The 25,485-nt window shown below is 52.8% G+C and overlaps 1 protein-coding gene across 1 annotated transcript in view; it reads right to left on the reverse strand.

The window, feature by feature from the left end:
* LOC108494665 (nectin-1-like) overlaps positions 1-7,201 on the reverse strand; it is a gene marked incomplete at its 5' end in the record, with an annotated part of 20,208 nt that extends 13,007 nt beyond the window's left edge. Inside the window, 4 exons of the mRNA XM_017809443.1 lie at positions 3,242-3,393; positions 5,227-5,344; positions 5,795-6,097; positions 6,847-7,201. Coding sequence (XP_017664932.1) covers positions 3,242-3,393; positions 5,227-5,344; positions 5,795-6,097; positions 6,847-7,201 — 928 coding nt within the window. The remainder of the gene's footprint in view (positions 1-3,241; positions 3,394-5,226; positions 5,345-5,794; positions 6,098-6,846) is intronic.
* Positions 7,202-25,485: the final 18,284 nt, after the last annotated feature.

Below are 25,485 nucleotides of genomic sequence, written 5' to 3' on the forward strand. Positions count from 1 at the left end.
CACAGCCAGGATGAGGATCAGGGTCACACAGGTGTGTATGTCCATGGCCAGGATGCAAATGGGGTCACACAGGTGTGTATGTCCATGGCCAGGATGCAAATGGGGTCACACAGGTGTGTATGTCCATGGCCAGGATTCCATTGGGGTCACACACGTGTGTGTCCATGGCCAGGATGCACACAGGGGTCACACAGCTGTGTGTGTCCATGGCCAAGATACAAATTAGGGTCACAGAGGTGTGTTTGGCCCCGACCAGCCCCCTGTGCAGGACCCCCACACCCCACACACGGGCAGTCTCCAACCACAGCCTTTTATCATGTCACCCACCCGCCTGCAATAAATAGTTACATGTCACACTACATGGCTTGGCTACGCCTGACAAAGGTCCTGCAAGGCAGGGGAAGCTATTATAGGAACAGATTGCTGGAATAAAATATTAAATTTCCACTTATCAATCTCTTTAATGCGCTATAACTCTCACAGAAGCATTCAGCCTTCTCCCTCTGAACAAGTCTCCTTCCCCATCAGGGGCCAGAACCAGCCCTGCCCTCCTCCTCTCTGGGGCCTGGAGGAAGGATTTTGGGTGGCAGGAGGGGGGAGACAGGGAGGCAGAAGGGGGAAAAGCTGCTGCAGGGTTTTCTCTGCATCAGCCTTCTGTGTTGTTTTTTTTCTCCCAAGGCTGGCTGCTCACTAGATTGAACTCCATTTATTCCATGCAGCTCTTGAAAGAGGTTTCGTGGTCCACTGACAATCCCTAAATTGCCTGCAAGACCCAAACAAATGTACCTGTAATAGCTGAGTGAGGAGGGCTGAGCCCTCCCCAGCACTGGCCTAATCGGTCCTCAGGGAGAGCTGGATAAACATATTCAGATCCCATGAATTATTAAAGTCTTTCTTTTTTTTTTTTTTTTTATGTGGTGGAGGCCTGGCCTACTGGGTTGGCTGCTAATCCCTCCTGTCAGGGCAGCCATGGGTGTGCCCTTCGGTCCCTCTCATTTAACCTCAACCCCACAATTTGGAGCTTTGGGGACAAACTGAGATTACAGGCAGGCAGACACCAACCCAAACCCCAAAATCCTGCCAGTCCCCGCTTCCTTTGCCAGCTCTGTGCTGATGGAGCGTGAGAACAATGCTCTACCAGTCCTCTGAAAAACCACCAGGAAGGGAGACACTTCCAAAAGCCAGAGGGGGAACCCACAGCCCCTCGTGCCCAGAGGAGCCCTCGTGCCTGTGCAGGTGAGTTGGTGCAGCCCACCTGGGCTGCAACGCTGCTGTGGTGCTGAGACACATCCCAAACTGCCAGGTGGCAGCAGGAAATGTGAAGAGAAGGCTGTGTGTGGTGTCTGGGAACACCACAGGTGATACGGGGTGGCTGGACAGACAGAATGACAGCGAGGAATGGACGTACAGGCTGGGCAGGAATGGAAAGTGAGACGTGGTGCAGAGAGCCTGTTACTCTCAAAGTCTTCTTGAACTATCCCACCTCCTTCTCTGTGACTGGGGGCTGAGTTTGGAGGCTTTTGCCCTCTGCTCCCTGTTCCAAACGTGCCCCAGTGTTCGAGTCGCTGCGTGGGATGGATTTCTGTTGCCGAAGGGAGTCAGCTCAGTTTGTACCAGGCACTGCCTGCACTGTCCCAGGAATGCTGTGCCTTTGGTGGCAACTCCCATGGCATGGCCAGCAGCTGATTTTGGCCATGACCTTCCCCTGGCTTCAGGCAGCTGGGAGGGTTGGGCACCAAGAGCTTTGTTATTCCACTGCCTTTAGCTGTGGAAACAGCCCCCAGAGAAAAGCATGTACCAGGAAGGACTCAGCAGGCAAGGATCCAGGACAGGAGGTGTGAATTAAAGGCCTGCTACAGTGATAATGATCATAAATAAATACCGGGTAATTAGCATCTAATTAGCACATCCCATCCATTGACCTCCAAGCACTTGGATACAGGAAGATTAGCCTGGTTTTACCCATGTTACAGAGAGGGGAACTGAGGTGGTGAGGGTGCCAAACACAGAGTTATTCCTCATTTTAGCTGCCCTGGGCTCATATTTATGGTTGCTCAGCATTTACCACCATAGAAAGCGGGTGGAAGGGGCTGGGGCTCAGCCCCCCTGAGAACCCCATTCCATCACACTCAGGTTAAACAACTCCCCAGGCAGTGGGGTGGCTCCCAGGGGTGCCTGCTGGCAGAACAGCAGGGCTCTGACTGCCTCGGGGTGGGCAGCAGGAAGGACTAACAACCCCAGGAACCTGTCCTGTATTTCCCTGGGAAGCCCCCAGTGCCCCCTCCAGCTCACAGGCACCTGGGCTGCCCGGGGTGTTTGCAGCCCAGACCTCACTGCAGTGAGGTACTTCCAGCTCTCCTGAGACCCACAGCTGAGCACTGCCTGTCATTAACCCACTGACAAACCAAATCACTCCTTTTACCCAAAGGAATGGGACAAACTTCCCTTTCCTGCTCTCAAAGCACCAACAGCCACTTTTCCCCTTTGGTGGTGCCTCGCAATGTCCCTTTGACTCTCTGAAATGAGGCTATTGCCATACAGTATTTCTTTTTTTCCAACTATTTTTTGACATCACTTTCTCTCCCTGACACTACCTAAACTTCTCCACACGTCTTTTCCTCACTCCTGTGGCTACACTGATTTGCAAGCCATCAAACTCCTTCTGTCTCATACGACATCACACAGCACCACTGTCCCACTGCCTGCACCCTGGGATGTTATTCCTTTCTGGAGCCCAGACAAAGCCACTCCAGTGCCCACAGCCTCTCAGAAATCAGGCAGGTGAGCAAGTGCACAGACCAACAGGGCATTGGAAGGAGCTCAAATGAAAAACCATGAGTTACCTAACACCAGCAACACCAAACATCATCCTGCACAAATGACTCATCCATCTCACGCCTTGCAGTCCATATCCTTATCCTACCCCTTCTTCTACCTCCCAATAAACATCTCCCTGACGTGTCTGTGCTTTTAACACACCCAGTGATCTCTCTGAATCCAAAGCAGAAGGCAAGGGGGAAACAAATTGAATACATCTCGGTGCAAGAAAGGAGGAGACAACACGAGGAGAGGAGAAAAGAAAATCCAAGGCAATCCAGCGCAAAACCAGAACAGAGCAAAGAACCCGCTGCCCCCTCTGCATCCCCACCCTCGAAAGGAGATGCTGGTGACTGGGGAGATGTGACTCCCCCTCCCCAGCTCCTTGTCCCCGTGGTTCAGAGCACACCAGGAGCTGTCCTACCTGTGACATTGACCTCCACCAGGCCCGAGCGCGTGCCGATGGCGTTGGTGGCCTCGCAGACGTAGGTGCCGGCCACGCTGTAGGACACGGGCCCTTTGAAGTAGATGGTGTTGTTCTGGATTTCCACACTCCCTGGCAGAGTCCCGTTTGGCCTGGGGGGGGACAAAGAGCGTGGTTGGCCCCAGAGATGACACCCAGTGGCACTGACACCCTGGGTCTGCTTTTGGGCAGGTCCAGGAGCTGGTGGTGCTGTCTGGAAGGTACCCACTGATGTAGCCAGGAAAAGGACACAACCTGACCCTGCTCTGCTCCAATTTCCTGCCCATGTAACACTCCTGGGCAGCTGATCAGCCAGTGTTAATTGCAACTCAGGCTCTAAAAGAACAGTGTTGATTTAAAGCCCTGCCATCTATGACCTGCCCACGTCAGAACAGCAAGTGTGAAGCTGGAATAATGCAAAACCAGAATAAATGAACAAAGGCAGATAAAAAAAAAAATAAAAAAGCCCCTGTGTGTTAGGAAAAGACACACATGGCCTGGTTATTCTTAATTACTGAAGCAAAGTAAAGTAATTACTTCTCTTAGGCAATTAAAAATTACTCAAGTAATTCCTTCCCCTCCTCCCAACCCAAATGTGCACATATTGTCAGCAATTTGTAAGAAACAAAAGGGAATAATGGGGGCATAATTAGGATTGTCAAGAAGTGACTAAATGCACATGCACTTCTTTTGCATGTCTACATACACACATAGGCACACAGGTACAGCAAACATTTGAGTCTTTCCCAGCTACACCAACCCAGAGATCCCAAAACTGATGGAAGAACAGAACACCTTAACCTTGGTCCCCACAGAGCCCCGGATCTACAAAGACAAGGGCACATCTTGTGGGGTGGGATGCTAAATAAGGCCATCTCCTCCTCTAACAGCTCCCCTGACTGTTGCTCATCACCATCCAAATGGCAGGGGAGGAAAGCACTGCTGGGTTTTACATTCCAGGCAGGAGCAAAACAGCAGCAGCAGTAATTGCTTCCTGACCTCCGGGAAGGGGAAGAGGAACATGTGAGCACAGAAATAGCCTCAAGTGGCATCTTTTCTGCCGTGGGTGCATCTCAGCCTCTGAGGCTTTCCTGGAAATGTTGTGAGGAGCCCAGAGAGCCCCTCGGAGTTTAAGGCAGCCTGGCAGAACCAACAGATGGAGGGAGCTGGGGATGAGGACTAGAAGAAAGGCAAGAAAAACAATCCTCTTCAGACTTTCCCTTTGAACAGTTTGATCTGGGAAGTGAAATGAGAGAGAATATGCTCCTTGCAAAGCCATGTTGAGAGCCTCTTTCCTGATGACAAATGCCAGCTGAAAAGAAGAAAGGATCCATTTGATCTTTCTCTTTTAAAGTTACATGAGTGCTTATAGAAAAGAGAGAGCAGCAGAGAGAATCACATCAGGTTGTATCAATTCCCATCTGGCTCCCCAGACACCCCTCACTCACTTTTCATGTCTCTTTAGTGTTTTCAGCCAAAAGCTGAAACCCTGGAGGATGAGGAATCGGTTCTGTTTAATGTCAGTCACGTGGGGAATCTCCTGGAGCTGATTCCAGGGAAAGGTTGTTCACACACAGACAAATTTTGTGCCATTTGTGCCCCTTTAAGGCAGGGAAATCCTGGGTTATTTTCCAGCTCTGCTACCGAAGCACTTGGTGGTGCTGGGCAAATTAATCACCTTGTCACATCTCAGCTGCTTCACGTCACCAGGGCAGAATATTATTCCAGTGAGGTGAGAACAGGAAGTTTTGCTGGATATTGAGGCTGCAGTGCTGCTGGCAGCAAGTTTCATCACAGGCACAGGTTCAGCCTTGGAGTGACACCGCTGACACTAATGGGACTGGGCCCTAATTGACCAGAGGGTGAGTGAGGTGTCTGCAGAGGCTCCCCGGCCCTGGTGGAAGGTGACATGTGCTGCTGAGAGCAGAGGCACTGGAGGCACTTACAGCTTCCATTCGTAGGTGTGAGCTGGGGGGTTGGCATCAGATTTGCATATCAGCTTCACATCCTTGCGGTTGAGGAACCAGTTGCCATCGAAGCCCTCGATGGTGACTTCTGGCTCGTCTGCAGGGGCGGGTGGGAGAGAGAGAAAAGCAGCAGGGAAAAGGAGAGGAGAGAGGGAAAAGGAAAGGAAAGAGTTGTGGAAAAGCAAGGAGGAGAAAATGAAACAGGAAGAGATGAGGGGGCAGGGGTGGGAGAAGGAGAGAGATTGCAAGGAGGCAAAGATGACAGGACAAGAAATGTGAGGGAGGGGAGTAAAAGGGACGTGGCAGAGGCAGAGAAGGAAGGTGTGAAAAGGAGAAAACATATGATTATTCCAAGGGATCACTTCAGTTTTCACTCTCAAAAAAAAGAGAGCAGCCTCCACCCCACCAACATCCTCCCTTTGGAAAATTCTCTTCTGCCAGACTTTATCCCAGACTTTATCCCACACCCACCGCAGGGACTGGGCACTGCTCCCTGCCCCCAGCCCTGCCCCCTGCCCTGCTCCAGGCCCTGCCCAGGCCCACTCACACTGCACGTTGAGGGTGATGCTGTCAGTGAACCTGTCCAGCTGGTAGTTGACCACACACATGAGCTGCTGCCGATGGGCCTCCCGGCTCGGCACCAGCCGGTACCGGCTGATCACCGTGAAGGTGCCGTTGCTGTTCCTGATCTCCTGGAATTCCGCCTCCCCCTTCAGCTTCGTGTCCCAGGTGACAGTGCTGGGGGGCTTCCCGTTGGAGGAGGTGCAGGTGGCCACCAGGATCTTCTCTGTCCTGCCAGACTTCGCAATGAGCGGCCTCTTGGTGCCCTCCATCCAGTTCGTGGGCTTGGCTGCGAGGGGGGGCAGAAAGAAAAGGGTACAATTACAATTTATCAATAAAGAGACGGTCAGCAAACCAATGCTACCCTGTCTGCTGCATCCCAAGAGACAGCTAGCACCACTGTGACAGACCTTGGGGCGAGCCCAGGATAATTGCCAGCAATCATTCCCCTGCAAGAGTTGCTTTACAGCAGTGCTTGTACACCTTGCACCATCCAGCTGCAGCACCTCTGGGGAAAAAAGAACGGTGTAGGTGGCCTGGATGCACAGATACACAGTGGGAAGTCAATCCTTTCCTGCCAGAGGTTTTCAGCCCTATGTTAAGAGAGAAACTGAAACTGGAGAGCAAACAGATCATGTAGACCTTGGCTGTGTCTGTTCCTTCCCAACCCTAAGCTCCACGGACAAGCTCTGCTTGTGCTTAGGATCTCTCTCTTGTCTTTCCTCTCTGTTCACTGGACAGTTACAAGCTCATTAAAACTCCCACAGGGAACTGGCCACTGTTAATGCACCTGCCTTGAGAGTGTAGGTGGGGGGAAAAGGGAACCTGAGGCCTGGGGAGAAGGGGAGGTGTGACAGCTCAGCGAACCACCTACCCTGGGCTCCCTGCTCTTCACCTCTTCCCAGTCAGCTTGAAAGATCATCACAGGCAAAATTTACACCCAAAGATTCACCTCTGCCCTGAGCTGCCGGGACACAGGTCTCAGGTTCCTCCAGATCTGCAGAACTGGAGGCAACAGTTCACCCCCCAAAGTCTTACCCAGCACAGTGAGGTTCAGCTGCCCTTCCCGGTTGCCGGTGGGGAAAGTTGCAAACTCACAGATGTAAACCCCCTCATCCTCCAGCTCCAGCCGGGAGAGCTGGATGGTGCCATCCTTGAAGGAAGGGTTCCGGAAGGTCACCCTCTCCTTGTAGGGGGACAGGATGGACACCCCCATGGCAGGGTTGTAGATGGCCACATTCTGCTTGGTGCCGTTGGTGGCCTTCTGCCACGTCACCTGCGTGATCTTCACATTGGGGAGGGGGTTGGTGAAGCTGCAGTGCAGGACCACGTCTGTGCCGATGAACCCCGACACGGTGTCATTGACCAGCACGGTCTGAGCCTGCAGCCCTGCAAGGAAATGGAAACATGAGTGTGTGTGCACGTCCCAGACAGAGGAAAACAAGGTTATGGCACATCGGGCTCGTGAAATCCTTTATTTATCCCCTTTGCTGCTTCTTGGCATGGCTGACACGAGGATGGTCTATGGCTGCAGGCTCTCAGTACATTCTGCACCCACCTGCAGCTTCATTCCTTTCATTCAGATGTTCATGAACACCTTCTGCCCCACAACTGGTGTTCACTCTTCACCACAATCAGTCAAACTAGGGCTCATGATCACCAGAAGTTTGGATCAATAATGCTTTCCTTCCTTTTGTCTTCAACTCTGGGTGACACCAGATCAGTTATGGTAAATATGCAGGGCATGTGTGTCTGGAGGCACGTTAAAGGGCTGATATTTATCAGCACAGCACATCCTAACATATGCTAACACACATTCACACATCCATTTAATCCCACTGGAACTGCATCAGGAATTAAAGGAGAGGCAAAGACTCAGCCCTCATTTCAGGGCAGCAGTAATTCCCATACAAGAATCACTTTACAGCACTGCCTGTACACCTTGCACCATCCACCTGCACCATCTAGGTCATTTCTGTGGCCTTTTTTTCACCCCAAAGTGGCAGAATTTAGGAACCTTCCATCTTGGTTCTGTGCAGTAAAGATGAAAGGTGCCTGGGAAAAGTGGTGGTTGGAGTTCATGACAGTTCTTCTGCCTCTTGATTCCTCCCCTGACAGGTGGAGAAAAATGTCTCCTACCAGACTGACCCTGAAATTCATCTCTGCTGCTACTGTGTCTTTTCCCAATCTGTATATTTAGAGATAATACTCTGCTAATTATACAGCCAGTATTTATATGATAAATAAAACAGAGAAGCAAGGTGGTAAGAACAAGAAAAGCAGGTTTTGCTCCCTGCTTCTGGTAGAATCTGTAATTGGATGTATTCTGGGAGCCTGAGAGTAAAGGAAAGAAAGGGATAATAAAGAGAGAAAGATGTACAAAGAGTGAGCAACATGAAGGGGTAATAAAAGAGAGAGAAGCTGGGGAAAGAAAAATGCCCAGTAAGAGAAACACGACAGCACCTTCTAAGTGAAATGTCACCCTACCCTGCTCCTGCAGGGGATGAATGGGCTCCCTGTGCCAGGCCAGCATGAGCTGCTCAGTGTCAGCCCTCCCAGATCCCTGGCAGGGGTACCTGGGACTTCTCCAGAGAACGTGAGCAGGACTCCCCCTCCTGCACTTCCACACACACACAGTGCAGGCAGACAAAAGTCTTCTCACCCACAAACACGCAGGCTCCACGCTGCCCCCTCACTCCACGCCTGCTGCTCTCAGGCTTATCCCAATCCCCACATCTCATCTACGCCTCTTCCCTCTCCCCTTCTCCTTCCTGTGACCCCGAGGACAAGCCTCGACAGCCCAGCCCGGCCAGGAGACGCCACCAGCTGACCACAGCCATCAGCAGTTCCGACCGAAACTCGGCCTCCGGAGCTCTGTGTGGACTTGCCCCCTTCCCTGAGCCAAGCCCTGGTTTGCCCCACACCCCAGCACTGCAGCTGGGTGCTGAGGAATGTTTTCCAGAGCTGCTCTACAGCCACAGCAAAGCGGTGGTGCCCTCATGTGCCTGCATGCACGAGTCCTCTGAGGCCCAGCCCAGCTGGCAGGGTGCACCTCTCCCCTCCCAGCGTAGCCAGGGACATTTTTTGCCATCCAGGGACATTTTTTGCCATCATCCCTCCAGAAACCAGAGGGAAGGGATGTTCCTGCTCTGAGAAAGTCATATCTGGATCATGTTTCTCCACTGGAGGATGTCCCAGCAGTAGGACACAGCGAAGGACTTCTCTGACACCGGTCTGGTCTGTGCCCAGTGTCCTTCCCGATGAAATGAGGGCACGGGCTGGGTTTAGATGATGTCATGCTGGGATTCGAGGGAAGAATGGGTGGATGGGGAGGGGGGACACGTCTCCAACGTGCCCTGCAGCATATGCTGCTCCCTGCACCCCAGAGGTGAGCGAGCCTCTTGCAGCGTTGCCCACACCCACGGAGGTGAGGAACAGCTCTGCCAAGCAAAGTCTGGCTCTGAAGCCTTCAGAGCCTCCCAGAGCATGTGGGAGCTTGCTGGGGAGCGATTCCAGCACGTAGCCAGGGCCCTGGGAACAGCCCCCCACCCTCCTCAGCACTGCCTGGCTGGAGGTGTGCTCAGCTCTCCCTCCTTCTCCCAGGGCTGGGGGAGAGCAGGTTCATCAGCACCCCTTTCACGAAGGGCTCGTGCCCCCAGGCAGAGCCTGCCCGGGGCTGGGGCGATGGCACAGCTGGCTCTGCTCCCACACAAGCTCCCTGACCCCCCACAGGCCCCAGGGCATCCCTTTGAACCAGGATTTCCACATCCCAATAAAGAGGCCCAGGAAGCAGTGGCCCAGCGTCTCCTGGAGGTGCCAGAAGAGCAAGAGATGAGCAGAACTCCAGAGAGGAGAGGATGGAAAGCCACCAGCTTCTCCTTGGAGAAGGGCAGACAGCCTGTCTCTCCCTCGTGGGACATCTAACTGCACCTAAGCTGTGCCCCTTAAATAAGGTTATAGTCAATCAACCTAGCAGGGAATGTGATCTATAGCACAAGAAAGATCAATCCACACCCTCACTTCAATCATTACCATGCCCTTCCTTTATGCTGTGATTTCCCTGCAAATTAATGAACTGACCCTTTTAAAAATCAAGTGATTTTTCTTGACCTTGAGTGGTAGTGACAATTCCCTGTTCTATCCTCCCTCTTCCACCTTCTCCCTGCCATGGGATCCATGCATCCACGCAGACTGGACTTGGACATAAATTGGAAAGGAAGTGAATTTTGGAGCTGATCCTGAACCAGACCCCAGAATGGTCCAGCAGAACCCTCTCCCCAGGTGTAAGGAGCCAGACTTCTGGCCAGGGAAAAAGCTGGTGCCAGTTCAGTGAGCACTGGTTGCCAACAACCAAATGCTGCCAGAGCTGGGATTCAGGCCCCTACACGTACCAGCTTCAACAAAAACACATTCCAAACTTTCTCGAGGCTTCAGGGGAAAAGGGGAAAAAGAAAATAACACCGAGCAGAAGAAATAACAAAACAAACCAAACAAAAAAATAATACCCTGAAAAAACCCCAAACACTGCAAGGAAATCGTGCTTCCTTTCCAGGTGGCTGAACGACTCATGGCTCTTTTGCAAGACAGGATGAACTCTTTATGTTCAGCTTCCCATGCTCCCCCACCCTCAACCAGAAGGCAGAGGGCAAACCCAAAGTGCTGCCACGCTCTTTGGGAGCACTTGTTTGCAAGGTGGCTGGGCTGGGATGGTGGGTCTGCCCCCACCCCGTTACACACTCAATAATTCATCAGGGCAAATGCACAGATAATTGATGGCAATGAGCACGCTGGGCCGGGAGAGGAGGAGAAAATAAAATCACTAATCAGCCTCTGGAGAGGTTTGAACATATTAAACTGGATGTGTGTGTGTGTGTGTGTGTGTGCAGGGCCGGGATTCGCCTCAGTTCTTCCCTGCTGAGCGATCTGTGTGGTTGGTGCAGCAGAGAAAAGGCTTGGGATGCATCCTGCTGTTGGCACGTCCCGTGCCAGATCTCCCAGTGCCCACCAATCCGTGCTGACACCTCCCAGGGGCAGCCAGCACACGAGGAAGGATTAGCTGGATGGGTTGCAGCTTGCCTGGGTTGCGTTTTTATTCATTAGTTTTTGTGGTGTTATTTTTTTGTCGAGGACCAAAAAGGCCCAGCTTGTGTGCCAAAGACATGTTGGTGCCAAGGCCTCATTAGTGGAGACCTCTGAGATCCTACTCCTCCACCTTGGCCTCTGAAGTGGTTTGTGTTGATGCCTTTCCCCACGATCCCAAACCCAGATATTTTACCAGGTCGTGCAAGGCCTTGGGGGCACCGTGCAGAGCTGGGGGTGCCCTGAGGCACAGGCAGTGGGCTGGAAGGAAGGTCTGGACTCCCTGGGTGTGAGGGGCAGTGGGGAGGGAGCAGACAAAGTGGCAGGTGGTGGCTCTTGACCCTGAAAACCCTTTCTCCCAGCACCTCTCCAGGGAGGTGCTGTTACGTCGAGGCTCCCACACCTGCAAATCTGGTTCTTGCTCCCCCATATAGAAAGCTCTGGAAATGATCTCCAGGCACTTGTGAGCTCTGACACAACACTGAGCCTCCATTCAATGCCTCTTTGTTAACAACCCTGTGAACTCCAGGCTGCTTTGCACAACCTTGTCTCTGCTGAGCCTCTCACCAACTTCTCTCCCTCCTGTTCCCTGATACTCATCTCCCCCCCAGGGCACTGAAACAGCCCTTGGCAGAAGTGTGATGAGCCACCCTTTGGTGTGGTAATATCATGACTGATGCAAATGTCAGAGGAATCACTCCTTGCATCACTCAGAACCAAACTGAAGGGTTGCAGCAGCCGGATCTTACAGAAGGACAAATCCACGCATCACTTCAACCTGCAAAGATCCTACAAAAAGCACCTGAGTTTGAGACAGCACCTCAACAATGTCCAATGATGTCCCCATACGAGGCCCCATACGCCTCACAGGCACCACAAACAGATGTCCAAGAACTTTCTAGGAGGGGGAAAAAGGGGATTGAACAGGAGCTCAAAACTTCCCACTCGCTGGCACTGAGAAATGTCTCTCCTGGTATTTCTGAGCTCACCTTTCAAGGCTTCCCCTATTTTTAAGTGGAAAACAAGGTCTGAAACGCCACACAAGCTGCCTCCAGCAGCCCCAAGGAACGCCACAGGTGCGTTATAGGCAGGGTGGGAAACGGGAAAGAAGCTCCTAAAATCCCAGCAGGGGAATTTCAGGTGGCAAGAAGCAAAGGTGTGAGGTGGCGCTCGGCCAAGATGTTGGGGTTAGGTACCTTTTCTTCTTGCCAGGGAGACTTTGTATTGATTGCCAGGCATTTAAATCAGTACTGTGCTGCTCTTCCAAGAGCACAGTGCCTGCCTCGCCCTGCTCACCCAGTGGCTTGAAGCCCATTGCAGGGAAGGAGTGGGCTCCAGTGAGTCAGTGGGCTCCAGTGAGTCACCACCATGAACTTCCCGTGGCATCCAGACTTTCACTGGAGGTCTCTCTGTCATCCACTGACTCAGTCCTGCCCCACTTCAACGTGGAGCTTGAGCACCACAGGGATTAGAAGATTCTGAGCTTCCAACACAGGGGGAAGGGGGCCTTAGAAGGGAGGGATGAGAGAGAAAAGAGATGTGTCAAGATTAGGGCTCCAGGTGACATGGCTGCACATGAAAGGGCTGAGATAACACCGGGACGGGGTGGGGGCACCCCAAGAGCAACTGCACCACCCAAGCACCCTTTCCCCCAGCTGGGAGCTGTATGGGATCTGACTGGGAAATGGCAGAGCACACAGCAGCCCGGGCTGGCTCTCGCCCAAGTCCCTCTCAAACAAGAAAAAAAAATGGGCTTGGTTTTGGCTTGCAAATGGGAAACACACAGGGCCCTTTCCTCTGGGTCATCCGTGCATCCCCAGAGCCAGCACACGGCAGGGATGTGTGATCCCAGCACCAGTCAGTGACTTGCATTGAGTGAGGCCTCCAGCCAGCCCTTCACTGGGTCAGGGCAGTGGAGATGCCCCTGGGATAAAGCAGGGCTGCCTTCTCCTGCCTGGGCAGTGTCCCCTCCTCGGATAAATAGAGCACAAAGCAGCCTTGGGATCCCCTTGAACCAAAGCTCCTTCCCAAAGGACCTGATCCATTGATGCTCCACTTGTTCTCTGTTACGGTTTGGGAAGCCTGTTCATTGAGCCACCGCTGGGATTCACACACTGGGATTCTTTCTAAGCAAGACCAAGGCCTTGTTTGTCCCAGGTGTTCCTCACAGAAACAGAGGAAAGAAAAGCAGAGGCCAGGGATGGGCCACAGATCGAAGAGACGGCAAAAATCAGAGATGAACACCAGACTAGACCAGAAGTTCTTGCTGCCTGTGCTTCAGCCTTGCAAACAGCCTCAGCTGCAGCCAGCCTTTTAGTTCTCCAGGAAAAGGGCTGCAAAGTAGAGGAGTGGGATGGGAACAACCGCGTGCCTTTGCTCCTGGCTCTCCCTCTCTGCCGTACCTGCCCTGGCTCTCACACAGCTGCTCTGCTTCACCCCCCCAGTCAAGGGGAGGGGACCCATGCCCCATGGCAAAAGCAGGCAGGCTGGCAGAGCAGAAAGAGCTGACACAGCACTGGGAAAGGCCTTCCTGCAATAAAACTCTGAAAGCCCATGCTCAGCAACAAAGCACAAAGGCTCCCGGTCCCTGCGGAGCAGCCGGATCCCGTCCCGCCCCACCAGCATGTCAGCTAATCCCAGGAGAGGGAGCTGCCAGTTCCCACACACCTGAGCAGCTCAGCAGGCTGCCCCGTGCCTCCACCTGACGTGCACCACTGCTCAGCACTCTCCCCTCCACGCTGCCTCTCCCCCGAGGCCTTTTGGACTGGACTTTACTCCAGCTCCTTCCTCAGCTCTTTTCCCACCGTGTGCTCTCTTACCCAGCCCCGTCCAGTGCCCGGGTTCACAGCTCTCATCTCCTTTCTCCTGTGGCCTTGTGCAACTTCTCGCAGCTAAGTCACATCTCCTTCTGCCCCTCTACCTGTCTCCATAAGCAGGGACAGAACTGCCTCTCCACCTGGTGTCTGTAATGTCTGTTCCTTTGACTTGCCCTCCTTCCATTTCAGCCTTACAAATTTTCCCACCCCTCTTGTGCCTCTCCAACATCACCACCGCATCCCAGGCCTCTCACTTGCCTCCTCTCATCCCCAGCCACCATTTCCTCTCTGCAGATGCACCAATGGATATGTCCAGGACCATAATCCTGCACTGGGAAAGGTGGGCAGCTGGTCAGGCAAGGGCAAAGAACAAAAAATTCAAGACCCTTCTCTCCAGAGTCAGCTGCCTGCCAGCAAGGAGAAAACCAAGGTGGTTTTTGCTTGCCAACTGTGACCCGTAAGCAAGAGAGAAGACTGAGAAAGGGGACCACATTCAGAGCCAATGCTTATTTGGTGGTTGGGTGGGGAAGAAAAGAACAGTACAGCTGGAAAATCAAGTGTGGAGGAGGGGAAAGAAGCTGTGCATTGAGCAGAGGGAAGCTAATTAAGCTGAGACTGTCCTGAGACCTTATCTTGATGGGCTGAGTCCCCACATGTACAGGAGTGTTTTCTCTGCATTGCCTCTTTCTTGGGCTTCCTTGTAGCCTTGGATGGTGTTCAGGGAGTTTTGGTCCAGTGCTAAATATCCTTCCTATCAGAGCCTTCCAGGTGCTAAGGAGGAGGGATTTAATGAGGAGCTGTGAAGAGGGATCAAGATAGTAACCCATACACAGCCTCATTTCCGAAATGAAGGAACTTGAGACTGAAGAGACTCCATAAAAACAAAAATAAGCTCGATGGCACAGAAAAAGAGAACAGCAGATCCTTGCTTCCCTCCCTGGGCTGAGGGCTCGGAGCTGGAGCAGGAAATCAGGGAGCTCTCCGGGCTGGATCAGGGATGACTCACTCGCCTCCACAGTGGGAACGCGACAAAGCCGAAACTCTGCTGACTCAGGCGTGACTTCAGCCAGGGTTAACAGCCAGCCCTCATCCCACTGCCCCCACCACCCAGTTCCCTCTGTCCCGACCCAAACCCAGCCTCTGGTATCAGAGGGGGAGATGCCAGGCCACGGGAAATTACCAAAGGATACAAACTCTGGCCTCCTGTCCAAACCATGGTGAAAAAACACACCCCTGCCAAACCGTGCTGGTGTTGGCCAGGCCTGTAATTTTCATGAGGAGGATCAAAACTCCTACTTTCCTACAGTTTAAATGCATGTTAACAGTCACAGCTTTCTCTCCTCTGTGGTTTTGCTTCCCTTTTGTCTTCCCTCCCATTATCTTGCAGGATGTAACACATTGCTGGTATTTCCCTATCCTCCTTAAGTCAAAAAAAGGGAACTGTTTTCCCCTATCAAAAGGGGGAATGCCACGCTCTGTTCTTCTGTAATTTGCTCAAAGATAGAAACGGAGGAGTTTTTTTGTAACCAGAAAAACGGGATGTGTGTTCTGGTGGCTGACAACTGAGGAGCAATCTTTGCAAACAACACGAAGGAACACAAACATGGCACCAACAGATGCAATGGACACACACCCCTGGCTGGCTGACTGCCTGGGATTTCTCTCTTAATGTCTTTTATCTTGCCCTAGAGATATCTCTGCAGGCAAGTGGAAGAGACTCAGACCTCCCAACTTTCTCTGGGCTGTTTAAGGATTCCTGCCCGTGAACAACAGCCCGTAAAGAACAGCGAGCACAAACACACCAAAATTCAGTGCCCTGCCTGATTTCCAGCCTTGCTGCTGCTCAGCTTTCTTATCACCAAGTCCCTGTGCAAGGAACTAATTCCAGAAATTTCACCTCTCCCCGGATTTATGATCTCCAGGGTGCAGAGGCAGACATGGCTTCAGTCCTACCTGGGCCCCATCTGTAGCAACAGCTCTGCATATTTATGGAAAGCTTTGCAAATTCAAAAGGCTTTTCAAACAGTAACTAATTAATTCTCCAACACCCTGAGAGGCAGGAAAGCATTATTACCCCTGCTTTCAGGGATGGGGAAATCAAGAGGTGCTGAATGACAAAGAGATGTGCCCAAGGCCACCCAGGCAAGCACCGGCAATCTCCCCTGGGTGGCTTGGTTAGATGGGGGCATCTGCATATTGTGGTGGCAATTCTCACCTAAGGAAGCAGGGATGGAGGCATTTCTGGGAAGGCCCCACAGCCCCACCCACCACTCATGCAAATGGCAAAGTCACCCTCATTTTCATGGCTGAGGAAACCCAGGGAGGTGAAGTGGAAAACCCATTTTATCAACAGAGCCTGGAAGCAAACCTAAACATTACCCAGTCAACAGCCAGGCTGAAGGGTCCCAAAATGTGGCTTGTGTTTTCCTCAACAATAAACAAACTGGGTGCAACCAAATCTATGACATTTTGTATTAAGAACGTGCCAGAAATTAGGAGAGATATTCAGACTGAGGGTGAGAGTCCCGTTCACACTCCAAGCAAAGCCAGCTCCACATTTCTGACAATATTCCACATGCTGAAAAAGAATAGGTTTAGGTTAGATTTCAGGAAGAAATCCTTCCCTGTGAGGGTGGGGAGGCCCTGGCACAGGTTTCCTTGACAAGCTGTGGCTGCCCCATCCCTGGAAGTGTCCAAGGCCAGGTTGGACGGGGCTTGGAGCAACCTGGGCATGGGGGTGGGATGAGATGATCTTTAAGGTCCTTCCAACCCAAACCATCCTGTGGTTCTGTGATTACCAGGCTCTGCTGACTCCAGACCTCCCAGGAGATGGGGAGCTGAGCAGAGGGGGGCTGGCAGAGAGACCCCCATGCTGGGTGGAGATGCAGCTCCCATATCTCTTAAGGTCACAGCCTCCATCCAGGCTGCCTGGGGAATGACTGCTGAGCTTCTAAAGGGCTGCACAGCTGGGGCTCAGAGGGGCCTGCTGAGCCTGTAAGACCCAGGACTGTAAACAAGTGACAAGACCACCCATTAAAGGCAGCCTGTGCACGAGCATCTGAAGGGGGGGAAGGCAGTGAGGGTCAGAGCCCAGACCTCCCACCCAGGGTCGTGCTCCCTGCCTCACCCTGCCTGGCCACAGCTCTGGGATGCTTTGCTTTCCCGGGAGACCAACACAGCTAAACCCACTCCTACCTGCCCAGAAAGGTGAGGGCAAGTCTTGAGGAGCAGGAGTTCAAAGGGACTTCTGCAGGAAAAAAAAAGCTGATTTGTCCTGCTTTAGTTCACAAAAAACGGGGAGCACATCACATTTCAGTCTGGACACCTCTCAGTGGGAGCACTGCTCCTTTTGGGGCTCAAACAGGGGTAACTGGTGGTGAAGAGTCAAGAGTTGTATATCCTCAGTGCCATGAGGGGCACAGATCAACTTCCAGGAAGAGAAACCAAGGGTTTCTCTCCATGCCTTATTACCTCCTTCTCGAACAAGGTGAGCTTTGTGCTTCCAGGTAGCCCCAGGGAGGAGCTGGGTTGGGATAAAACACCCAGGGGAAACTCGATGACAAAACGTCACTCCGGGGGTGGAACGACACCCTGTGCTGAGTGACTCACCCCACCTCTCCTGCCCAGGGACAAGGGTGTCCCTTCAAACACAGCCACCTTCACTGGGGTGCTGCTCTTTGGGCTGGGTTTGGGGGCCTCTCCCAGCACGTTTCACTTTTATCCCAAATCTGGGGGTGCCTGAGCAGGGAGGCTGGGATGGCTCTGACAGGAGATGCAGGCAGCTCCAAGGCCTGAATCCCTTCCCTCACAGATCTGCTCTAAACCTCCTGCTCCCCAAGTCTTGATTGTTGAGAGACAAGCCAGAACCCAGTAGTTCCCCGTGAAGATCTATTAACAGCCAACAGGACAGAGCCAGCCAAGAGCCAACACCCCATTTTCCAGCCTCATGCCGGAGAATCTGAGGGTTAAACAGCCCAGCTGGCCTCAAGTGACACATTTCATTGACTTTCATAGTTATTTCATTGACTTCTGTTAAACTACATCAGCACCAGGCCCACTGTTTCCCTCTTGGGGAGCAATAAGCCACGTTCCAAAGGATGTGGATGCTCAGCAGGGCAGATGGATTTTCCTGTGCCACTGGGGAGAGCTCCAGTGAATCATCCCAGTCTTCAAAGAGCAGGAGGTCAACTGCTCTCTGGGGACTCCTGTGGGCTTTGTCCCAGCTCAAACTGAGGACTGACACAGCTGCCACAAAAATGGAAAGCATGTGATGAAAAATAGCTGGAGCTAGGGGAAAAATTTCCAGCACAGCATATTTTTTCTGATGGAAAGTGCCATTTAGTCCAAGCCAAAACTACCCACTGGAACGTGCTGATGTTGGCAAAATTCAATGAGAGAAAAAAAACCAGAAAGCCTTTTGATAAGGTTGAGATGGTTTTTTCCTTTTGGACCCTCATTTTTATGGTTAAAACACTGACCAGAGCTGCAGCCAGAACGGAATGCTTTGCCTGTCATGCAACAGGACACTTTGGATTGAGCCAGGCCAAGGTTCTCCTTTTGAAATCTCACTTCTGTGGAAATTTTTCAAATGACAGTCTGAAAGCAGAAGGGAAACTCCCTCTGAAACACCCAACATCCCCACTTGCAAGCCCATCCTGCGTTTAGTCATCCCCACAGCCGACCTTTCCAACACCCAAGGAGAAAGATCCCTGTCAATGTGCCCACCTTCATCCTCCACAGCCCACTCTGGGCTCTGGTCCATCTGGATTCATTCTCTTCTGGGTCTCACCCCACCCTGGTTAGGAGTTCTCTGGGGGTTTGGGCCACCCCCCCAAGCTGTGTGGGACCCCAGCACCTCTCCCTCCACTCCCTGTCTCTTCCTCCTTCCCGACAGACGGATTTGCTCCCACCCTCCACCTGCCTGGTGTGCCCACCTCCTCCTCCTCCTCCTTCTGCTGTTTGTGCCTTTCCACTCACTAACAGCTACATGGGAGGCTGGTTAAGAGAACTTCTGTTCTTTTCAGACTGGGGAGAATAAAGAGGGAGAGAGAACACAAGCCAGACTATTACATTTTTTAGCAGACATGACAATATGGACACAGTTCCAGCAGAACACTGCACATTTTTTAAGACACACTTCACCCCAAAAATGTCAGCCAGCTCCCCTGGTGGCAGGAAAAGCAAAGAAATGAAAGGGTCCTTCAGGTCTGCAGCTGAATTTTTACTTTGGAAAAGCTGGAAACAACTGGGCAAGATGTCTCAGCCCCTGGCTGTGCAGGCAGGAGGCTGAGGGCTTGGCTGCTGCACACACAGCTGCCCCAGCTCCCCACCCTCCTCAGCGGAGCCCCCCACCTCCCTGCTGCCTCCCCCCAGGGCTGGAGCGAGGATGGATGCTCCCCAACATCCCAGCTCCCACAGAGGCAGCCCTGGAGTGCCCATGGATGGGGGAAATGGCTCTGGAGACACCACACAGGAGGCAGAAGCTGGAAGATGGGATGGGCTTTTCCCAGACAGCTTGTGCACTCTCCATCCCTGGAGATGTTCAAGGCCAGGCTGGACAGGGCTTGGAGCAACCTGGTCTAGTGGAAGGTGTCCCTAAATGGTCTTTTATGCCCATTCCAACCCAAACCATGGACTTTCTTGACCTACCACGCTGTGTCCCAGCTGGGGACCCTCCCACGTGAGGAGCAAAGGAGGAACTGTGCAGATAAAAGGAGGAACTGGGAGATAAAAAACACCTCCCTCACAGTCCTGGTGCTCCACAGGAGGATGGGACAAGCCTGGCCACGGCTCCCCTTGGTGCTTCACCACCTCTGGACTTGGCAGCTGGGCCTGAGTTGCTCACAAGCTGCACAGCAGCTCCGGTGTCACCCCAAGAGCAGCCACGGCTTGAACTCACAGCTGTCCAGAAACATCTTTACTTGTTGCTCGGGTACCAAGGTGACAGATATAACACAGCTGGATGCTTGACTACCTAAGAAGATGGATGGAAGGATATAAATAGCTAACAGGAAGAGAAAAGAGGACAAAGAGTCCAATTTCCAACTTGGTAAAAAATATGACCAGGATCATAGCGGAGAAAGACTTCCAGAAATAACCACATGGGTATTAAAGGCATGGAAAATAAATTAAAAGAGAAACCAAGGAAAAAGAGATTAAAAGGAGCTTCTTAACTTGTTTGAACAGTAATTTTCCCATCATGGAAAAAGGGTTAATGTCACCTGGATGCCACAAACCCTTACTGGTGGTAAGGTACCCAGATATTTCAGTGTGGGGAGTGACAAGCAGGCAGGGGAAAAGAAAGATAAGCTTGTAGATAAATGCCATTAACTCCTATTAGTGCAGGAGTTAAGAGAGTTCAAAGGTTCAGTCTTAAGGGTAGAGGTCTCATGGACTGTGTCTGGCAACAGAGGCTCGTCTGGAGAAACTCTGAGAGGAGGCAGTTAAACAAACCAAAAGTTTCTTCCTAATTCTGAGAAGGCACCAGACTTGAGAATCTCGTGTTTCTGATGCTGTCACAGCACCAGACCCACGGCAGTCACAGGGAACTCTAAACAGATCAATAGTGTGGAGATCAGAGCAGTCCAAGAACACAGAGGTGATGAGCTCTGCAGCTGAAGTCACCCTGTGCCCTGACCCAGCCAAACACAGGGGCAACGAGCTGGAGGGAACAGAGCCCAGAGGATCAGCATGATGTGCCCCAAAGGGAAATGAAGAGCCTTCATTGAGGGGAGAGACACACCTTCCTCAGGAGAGATCCCATCAGGAAGAAGCAACACCCCTGAAATGCAAAATAACAGGCTCTTTGCAGGGTGCAGGGCAGGCTGAGAGGACACCCAGTGTGCTCCCCAAGGTGCTCCCAACCCTGAGGGCTTCACAAGCTCAACAAGCACCAAGAAAAGGACTGGATTTTCTGCTGTGGATGTCCTCCAGTGAAGGACTCAGGCAGAGAAGCAACAGGAAGCCCAAGAGGAAGAGGAAGTTTACAGCTGTCCTCAGAAAAGTGAACGTGGCCTTTCCTCTCAGAGCTTCCATATCCCTCGGGAAAGCATAACAACTTCTGTGCAAGTCTGCACAGCATCCTCTGGGAGTTGGAACCTCAGGCCTGACAACTCAGTGGCATAGTGTGAATCCAAAGTAATTGCACTGTTTGCTCTGGGAATACTCCAGATACACTTGGCATAACACAGAAATAGACTCGAAATCCTCTTGTTGCAGGATCTACAAACCCTCTGCTCTCTCACATCCCTGGGATCTGCTTTTCATCTTCTCCCCTGCCTTCTTTCTTTCCATCGCCCTGATTTTAGAAAAAAGGTATTTGAGTTCCTGCCTTCGCTCCCTCACTGTGTAATGAAATCTTTGTATCCTCCAAACATGCCTTGCAGAGAAGGGGTTCTCTGGAGCAGACAGTGAGGTAAGGGTCCCTTGGGCATAAAGACAAATTATCTGCAGGCAGCTGTTTGGGCTGTAGGGTTAAGCCATTTTAATCACCTGTAAGCAGAGCAGCAGCCAAAGAGTGGTCAGTGTGTAAAGCAAGCCCTGCTGTCCCAGAGGGGCTGGGATGTCTCACTGAGGCTGCCTGCTGATCCTCTGCTAGATTAAATTCTTCTGCAGAGCTGGCCCACAGTTTTATGGCAATGGGGATAACTTTCCTGCACCTCAGAGCCCCATGTTTGGGTTGGGGCAGTGCCTGTGATCCCAGAGCGGTGAACTGCAAACCTCCCACCTGGATCACAACACGCCCTGCAAAATCCAAGGAACCACAACTCCAGCAGGGTTTGAAGCTGTTGTTTTCCCATTCCTGGCATTACAGAGAAGCAGATCCCTGGTCTCTGCCTGTCCCCATCCTCCCCAGCCCTACCCAACTCCCAGCAGTTCCCCACAGTTTGTGGTCCCCTCATATCACTGTCATCTTCCTCACATGCCCGCAGAGTGAGAGAAAACGGTGTTTGGGTGTGTTTAGACATGGGCAGAGGGAAGGGAAGGCACAGATCTTTCCCAGGAGACTAAGATGGGAGTCAACAGCATCTCTTCCCCGTGCAGGGATGGCCGTGTCCCTGGCAGCTGGGCCATGCTGTGTGCATCACCTGAAGCCATGGCATGGCTCCGCAGGCAGGGCTCCCCATCAGGAGTTCAAACACCCAATGGAAAGCCGTGCTGGGCCTCTATCAAAACCCCTGCCCGTGCCTAACTCCCCCCTGCCCTTCCCCTGCCTGCTTCCCAAGCAGTTTGAGCCGATCCAGGGAATCCAGTCCCCTCTGAGCCGTCAGTGGCTCTGCTGCACAGACCCCCCATGGCTGCTCTGCTGAGGGGACCACGCTGTCCTGACTCCCTGCAGGTACCAGGGGAGCCCCAGCCTGGTCCCACGGGACTCAGGGTCTCCAGCTCTCCCGTTTCCATGTGGGAAGCCGCGCCCTGACCTCTTCGAGCTCCGACTTGCTTTTCCCAATCCGTCAGGTTTTGGGTCGGACGTGCCGGGACCTGCCACCTCCTCCCCGTCCCTTTGAAGGCAGACACGTAGGCAGCCAGGCCCTCTGAGCACAGCTGCACACCACAGCATCCAGCCCTCACACACCACAGCATCCAGCCCTCGCACTCCGGGCTGGAAAAACCACAAATCCATGAGTCACCTGCGCTCGGCACGGACAGGGCCTGGGAATGTCCCCGCTCCCCTTCTCGGCGGGACAGACGCGCTCCCAGGACACCAAACCTCCCTCCCTTCCCAAAATCCGCCACGAACGCTTGGGAAAACTTCTGGGCCAGGTTTTGGGAGCGGGATGTTGGACCCAGATGTCGTGACAGGAGAAGGGGAGGCCTTTGTGCAGCCTGCTGGGAGAAGGGGCAGGGAGAGAAGGGACAGGATGCCTGGTGCCATGGCAGGCGACCAGAGCAGGCAGCTCCCTGCAGAGCAAGCCCAAATTCAGGGAGCTCTGGCATGCTTCAGCCTCAGATCCACAGCAATGATGAAGGGTTCTCCCTGCTCAGCACCAACCCCCTCAGAGACCCCCTCTCCTCCTCAACCCCGTTATCACCCTGTTCAGCCTCTCTCTTCCTTCCAGTGCCTCTCCGAGGGGAAGGGATGAGGGTGAGCTGGGCTGAAGGAGCCACCTGACAAGCAGAACACAGAGCAGGGTGTGTGCAGAAAGAACGTTTCAGGGAAGAGGAAACACATGCTGTAATTCCATGTACACACACGGCTTCCAGGGCTTGGCACAGACCCTGCTCGACTTCCGCAGCCCGGCTCCAAATCCCCCACAAAGGCCATTTTCTCAGCCAAAGAGACAATAGAGATCTGACATAAACAACCTCTGCAGGATCAGCACATGGTCCCCAGCCTGCCCCCACCGCTGCCTCTCTTCCCCCTCAGTGGAGCCGAGGCCAGCGAGACACAATGTGTAATTAGGTTAATGAGCTAAGCACGGATTTTAATTGGGATTCCCTGATTTACTTGTCTGTCTCCTCCTTTTGTTTTACTGTCGGTGCAGGTCCCTAAAAGCTGCCCTCGCTAAGGGCTCTGATATCAGAAAGGTCTTATGGATCTTTAATTGTATTTAATCATCAAGGTAATTAATGATCCTTGAGCAAAATGGAGATTGCATCTAGAGTGGTTCCAGTCTTGCCCTTCAGCATCTGTTGTGTCTGGGCAGAGGCACTTTGCAGACATGCAGATGACACAGAGAAAGACAGAAGGATGGCAGAGAGAGGAGAGTGATGGAAAGATAAAGGATTGGAGGGGGAAAAAAGCATTTAAAATGGAGAAGAAGCTGAGCAGAAGAGAGGGAAACAATTCCTTCTCATCATATGTGAGCACTGCCCCGTCCCATGGCTGATTCATGGGATGGAGGGAAAACAGGGCCCTCAGCCACATGTTCAAGGTGCCCCATGATGCTCCTCTGCCCATCAAATGTCCAGCTGTCCATGCAATAGCCTGTCATGGCACGGAGCTCTCAGTGCCACGGCAACACAGCAAGAGGGAGGCTGGTTCCCACCATCCTCCCACGGTCCTGGCCCCAAAGGCAGAGATCCAGCTGTGTTTGGGCCCTGGGAACTCAGAAGACCCTCCTGGAGCTACCAGAGATATATGCCACTGGGGTGGTGTCCTGCAAAGGGACAGGAGTCTACTCCCTGTTTAATTCCAGAGCCTGGAGTGGCAGCTCCTGGGGGACGGCTGCTGTTCCCTGTGCCTCGCCCGGCACTCGGCGCTCAGACTCTACCACGGTGACTCCCGTGAGACAATCACCTGCTTCTGCTGCTCCCCTTTTCCATCCTTTGCCTCCCTCCCCCCTTCTGGCACCATTTCACACCCCTCTTTTCTCAGGAAGACGTTTCCAAAGTTCAAAAACCCCGAGAGGGAACCCGGGCGAAGGGGAGCGCTGGGGCAGCAAGCTGCAACACGTCCCCGCTCTCTCCCAGGCCGCAACCGTGCAACTCCCAGCCCAGCTCCCAACCTCTCCGCTTCTCCCAGAGCACAAACAATGCCTGTCCAACCAGAAAACTGGGCTGCCTGCTCCGACTTGCCCCAGAAAGGCAGCTCCAGTGAGAAATGTCAGCGGGAAAGCAGGAGGGACATGGAACCAGTGCCTGTCGCTTGGGACCTATCACACCAGGGCCACCTGGAACACAGGGAGAGGTGTGCACTGGCTGTGCTGGCTTGTTGAGGAATGTGCTCTGGCTCCCAGCTCTAATGAACAGGGAAATGTGCAGGAAAACCACTGCCCTGCCCTCCTCCAGCCTCAGCAAGGGTGGGCAGGCTGGGTGCAGCCAGTGGGAGAGTCAAGGGCAGTTGCACATATTCCACATGGACCAGGGGAATGGCCAGTGCAGCCTGGCAGTGGGGTGACATTTAGGACTGCGTGATTCCCCTGTAAAGGAAAAACCCAGTTGCCACAGCAGACCCACCAAAAAGGTTTCCTTTCTCATTCCTATTCTGGTGGGCTCTCAGTGTTGGAGGACAAGCGAAAGGTCCTGGCGTGGTGCTGGAATGAGCCTGCTTTTATTCTGTCACTGTAAATTAGCCCCAGCTGGCTTTAGATTGGACTCAGATAAGCTCTGTGAGTTGTGACTTGCACAGAGAAATTGTTGAGTTGGGCTTGCTTTTCAAACTGGGCATAAACTGAGTTCACAGGCTTCCTCCAGCCTGGAGCAGCCTGGAGTCACCATTACGGGTTGGGGGCAGAGTTCCCCTCCAGATATTGAAAGCCCAGTTTTTCCTGGAAACCTTGGGCTCTATTACCATGAGAAAGGCACCGTGCAGAGCCAGTCCTGACAGGGAATCTGCCCCTTCCCACTCTGGATCAAGCTGCCTCACCAGGCAGGTTTCAGCTTGCTTGGGCCTTCAGCTTGGTGGATCTCATTTCTAGTGTTTTTTTTTTTTTTTTTTTTCCTCCTTTATTGCCTACCCATCTGCCCCAGGGCTTGAGAAAGGGCTGCCTCCTCCTTCAGAGCATTAGCAACCATGCCAGTTTTCCCCACTTGGAATATTTAATGCACAGGCTCTTTTCTCCCACGCTCCCTTATCCATCCCACGTCCGGCCACGGCTACTGTGGCAGCCGGGAGCCTCCAGGGGCTGGCAGGCACAGGCAGGCAGGCAGTGCTCCCGTTCCCTCTGCTTCATCCCTCCAGCCATAGCACATCTGAGCAAATAGGAACACCTGATGTGAGATATGGGGAGAGGAAGAGCGCCAGGAGCTGCACGGGAAGGAGTGTCACCCAGAAACACGGGACACGGAGCGAGCCAGCACAAAGGCACAGGGAATGGGAACTCCACAGGGATAGGCCTTG

The sequence above is a fragment of the Lepidothrix coronata genome, unplaced genomic scaffold, assembly GCF_001604755.1.
Source record: "Lepidothrix coronata isolate B3197 unplaced genomic scaffold, Lepidothrix_coronata-1.0 Scaffold27, whole genome shotgun sequence".
NCBI lineage: Eukaryota > Metazoa > Chordata > Aves > Passeriformes > Pipridae > Lepidothrix > Lepidothrix coronata.